The sequence below is a fragment of the Miscanthus floridulus genome, chromosome 8 (assembly GCF_019320115.1).
Source record: "Miscanthus floridulus cultivar M001 chromosome 8, ASM1932011v1, whole genome shotgun sequence".
Classification (NCBI taxonomy): Eukaryota; Viridiplantae; Streptophyta; class Magnoliopsida; order Poales; family Poaceae; genus Miscanthus; species Miscanthus floridulus.
In genome coordinates, this window is record NC_089587.1 from 70802449 (window position 1) to 70805828 (window position 3380).

General features: G+C 46.4%; 1 protein-coding gene across 1 annotated transcript; it reads left to right on the top strand.

Moving 5' to 3' along the window:
* Positions 1-2550: 2550 nt before the first annotated feature.
* Positions 2551-3380, top strand: LOC136472492 (uncharacterized). The gene has a single exon (XM_066470192.1). The coding sequence runs from the start codon at positions 2679-2681 to the stop codon at positions 3378-3380; it is 702 nt and encodes a 233-aa protein (XP_066326289.1). The 5' UTR covers positions 2551-2678.

Genomic DNA, 3380 nt, shown 5'->3' on the forward strand with positions numbered 1-3380 from the left:
AACCTTTGCCCCATTCGCTCGATGAGAGGTTGTACATGGACTTTCTGAAGTGATCTAGTGTGGAGTTGCAGCCCCAGATACTTGCAGGGGAAGGCGCCCCTGCTACCGGTGAAGGGTGACAGGACATGGTCAAGGTCAACATTTTCACACCGGATTGGATGCACAGAGCTTTTTTCTAAATTGATGTGTAGTCCTGAGAAGATGCCGAAGGCTTGGAGGATAATTTTGATAGCTTCTACATCCTCTATTTTTGGGTTGATGAAAATAGCCGCATCATCTGCATACATGGAGGTCCTCCATTTTGCCGCCGTAAGGGGTAAGGTGGTGAGTATCCCATGTTGGGTTGCCTGATCAAGCAATCGCTGTAGCGGGTCTATGTCCAGAATGAAGTGCATGGGTGAAAGTGGATCTCCCTGCCGGACTCCTCTGGCATGGCTGAAGCTGGGGCCATGTCGCCCATTGAGCAGCGCAATCGAGGAGGACGTGCGGAATAGGATAGAAACCCATTCACGCCAGCGTGGTCCGAAGCCCAGGGCTTGTAGGACCTCTAAAAAGTACCCCCAATTCACCGTGTCGAAAGCTTTGTGGATGTCCAATTTCATGAATAATGCTGGTATCTTCTGCCTGTGTAGCTTTCGCACTGCTCCTTGAATATAAATGAAATTGTCATGGATGCTTCTCTGCAATTGTTCCTCGACATTGGTTTCACCAGAGCGAGGGGTTGAAGGCACACTTGCAGATCTCAGATGGAAGGCCATGGTTGTGATGGATGTTTTGAAGCTTCTCTTCGCTGGGAATAGAAGAGAAGGCAAGCTGCTGCTTCTGTTGCTGCAATGGTTTCTTTCTGGCCTTGTGTTTCCTCTTTATATAACGAGAGCTGGTGAAGCAGTTGAGCATGAACCAGCAGACATCACAAATCATTCTCATCTGTAGCCAAGTGGTGACCTGCAACAGAAGACACAACCCAAGAAGCATCCTAGTTAGTTGAGTTTGATTATAAGGCTGTCATGTCTGCATTTTTGGCAGCAAACTCACCTGCACGGGTGAAGAACGCCAAGATCAGAAATCACTGCATCAGATCCAGATCTGGATTAATTAAGATGCAAGTTGCTGGTTGATGAGTGAGCAGCATGTTGACTTTGCTCACCTCCAGCAGTCCAGCTCCAGGCTTCCAAGCAAGCCGCGTGTTAACATCTGATTCTGATCTGATCACAGAAATACACGGTGGCTTAATGATAGCACTCGTGTCATGTCTTGGTCTCCCCAACCCCAATGTTTCTCCAATTTTCTAGTGCACTAGGTGAAGGCATGCGGCTCCTGCATAATCAGCTTATGGTGCTGTAATGTCCTAATTCCCAGCAGCAAAGAATCTGCTCGAGTGTGTAATATGAACTAGGTTTCTGCAATGTCCATCCCTTCCAAACATTATGAGAGAAATATAAGTTCTTTCTAAGGGAAACAAGAGAGAAACAGCGACAGAGAAGATAACTTGTTAATTCAAAAACAACATACTTGTTGCTCCTCAACTTTATATAGGCCAACATGTTTCTGTTTTCAAAAGGGACCAGCATTCAAGTCATGTCTAGCAAGGAGAGATTGCAAGAGCCCTTCCTCGTTATCAATCTTATGGTGAGCAATGTGCAACATCTTGTCTTCTATCAGTTGTTGTCAGAGTAAGGAAAATATCACGGTGCAAAAAAAGTACCATCTAGTAATTAACTAGACCCAGGTGTACCCATGTAGATAAAGGCGGTTTAGTGGTGATTGACCCTGGTTTGTTAATTTTAAATCTCTTAGGAAAGTATTTGTTGAAGATTGATAACGAGGAAGGGCTCTTGCAATCTCTCCTGCTAGACATGACTTGAATGCTGGTCCCTTTTGAAAACAGAAACATGTTGGCCTATATAAAGTTCAGGAGCAACAAGTATGTTGTTTTTGAATTAACAAGTTATCTTCTCTGTCGCTGTTTCTCTCTTGTTTCCCTTAGAAAGAACTTATATTTCTCTCATAATGTTTGGAAGGGATGGACATTGCATAAACCTAGTTCATATTACACACTCGAGCAGATTCTTTGCTGCTGGGAATTAGGACATTACAGCACCATAAGCTGATTATGCAGGAGCCGCATGCCTTCACCTAGTGCACTAGAAAATTGGAGAAACATTGGGGTTGGGGAGACCAAGACATGACACGAGTGCTATCATTAAGCCACCGTGTATTTCTGTGATCAGATCAGAATCAGATGTTAACACGTGGCTTGCTTGGAAGCCTGGAGCTGGACTGCTGGAGGTGAGCAAAGTCAACATGCTGCTCACTCATCAACCAGCAACTTGCATCTTAATTAATCCAGATCTGGATCTGATGCAGTGATTTCTGATCTTGGCGTTCTTCACCCGTGCAGGTGAGTTTGCTGCCAAAAATGCAGGCATGACAGCCTTATAATCAAACTCAACTAACTAGGATGCTTCTTGGGTTGCGTCTTCTGTTGCAGGTCACCACTTGGCTACAGATGAGAATGATTTGTGATGTCTGCTGGTTCATGCTCAACTGCTTCACCAGCTCTCGTTATATAAAGAGGAAACACAAGGCCAGAAAGAAACCATTGCAGCAACAGAAGCAGCAGCTTGCCTTCTCTTCTATTCCCAGCGAAGAGAAGCTTCAAAACATCCATCACAACCATGGCCTTCCATCTGAGATCTGCAAGTGTGCCTTCAACCCCTCGCTCTGGTGAAACCAATGTCGAGGAACAATTGCAGAGCCTGAAGGTGACCGTCTCTGCGCCTTCCATGACTGTCCAAACCATGAGCGATGGTCTGACAAAGCTGGGGAGCATCTACAGCTGCATCGACGAGCTCACATGCTTCCCTAGCAGCCAGAGGAAGTTGGCGGAGGAGGAGCTCGAGCGCTCTCTCGTTCTGCTTGACCTCTGCAGTGCCATGCAAGAGAGCTTTGCAGAGCTCAAGACCATTGTCCTGGAGATGCAATTGGCTCTCAAAAGAGGAGATGAAGCAGCTGTTCAGGCCAGGGTTCAGTCTTATGCCCGCTCTGCGAAGAAGGCGCAGAAGCAGTGCAAAAAAATCAACAAGGCTGCTTCTGGCATTGAAGGAGGCAGGGTGGTCAAGCTGCTGTCTGAAGCAAGGGAGGTCACTGTCATAATTCTCGAGTCAACACTGCAACTCCTATCGAAGCAAGTTGCGCTTCCAAGTCCTGGCAAGTGGTCTCTTGTATCCAAGGCATTCCAGAAGAAGAGAGTTGTATGTGAGGAGGAGCAATTGCAGATGTTGGCGTTGGGCATTGTGGAACTTGAGAGCGGAGTTGAGACTTTGTTCAGGAGGTTGATCCAGAGCAGAGTTTCACTTCTAAATGCTCTTAGCTTGTAG

Bases quoted from the DNA above. Each gene is read 5' to 3' on its own strand.
- LOC136472492 (XM_066470192.1), top strand. From the start codon at position 2,679: ATGGCCTTCCATCTGAGATCTGCAAGTGTGCCTTCAACCCCTCGCTCT.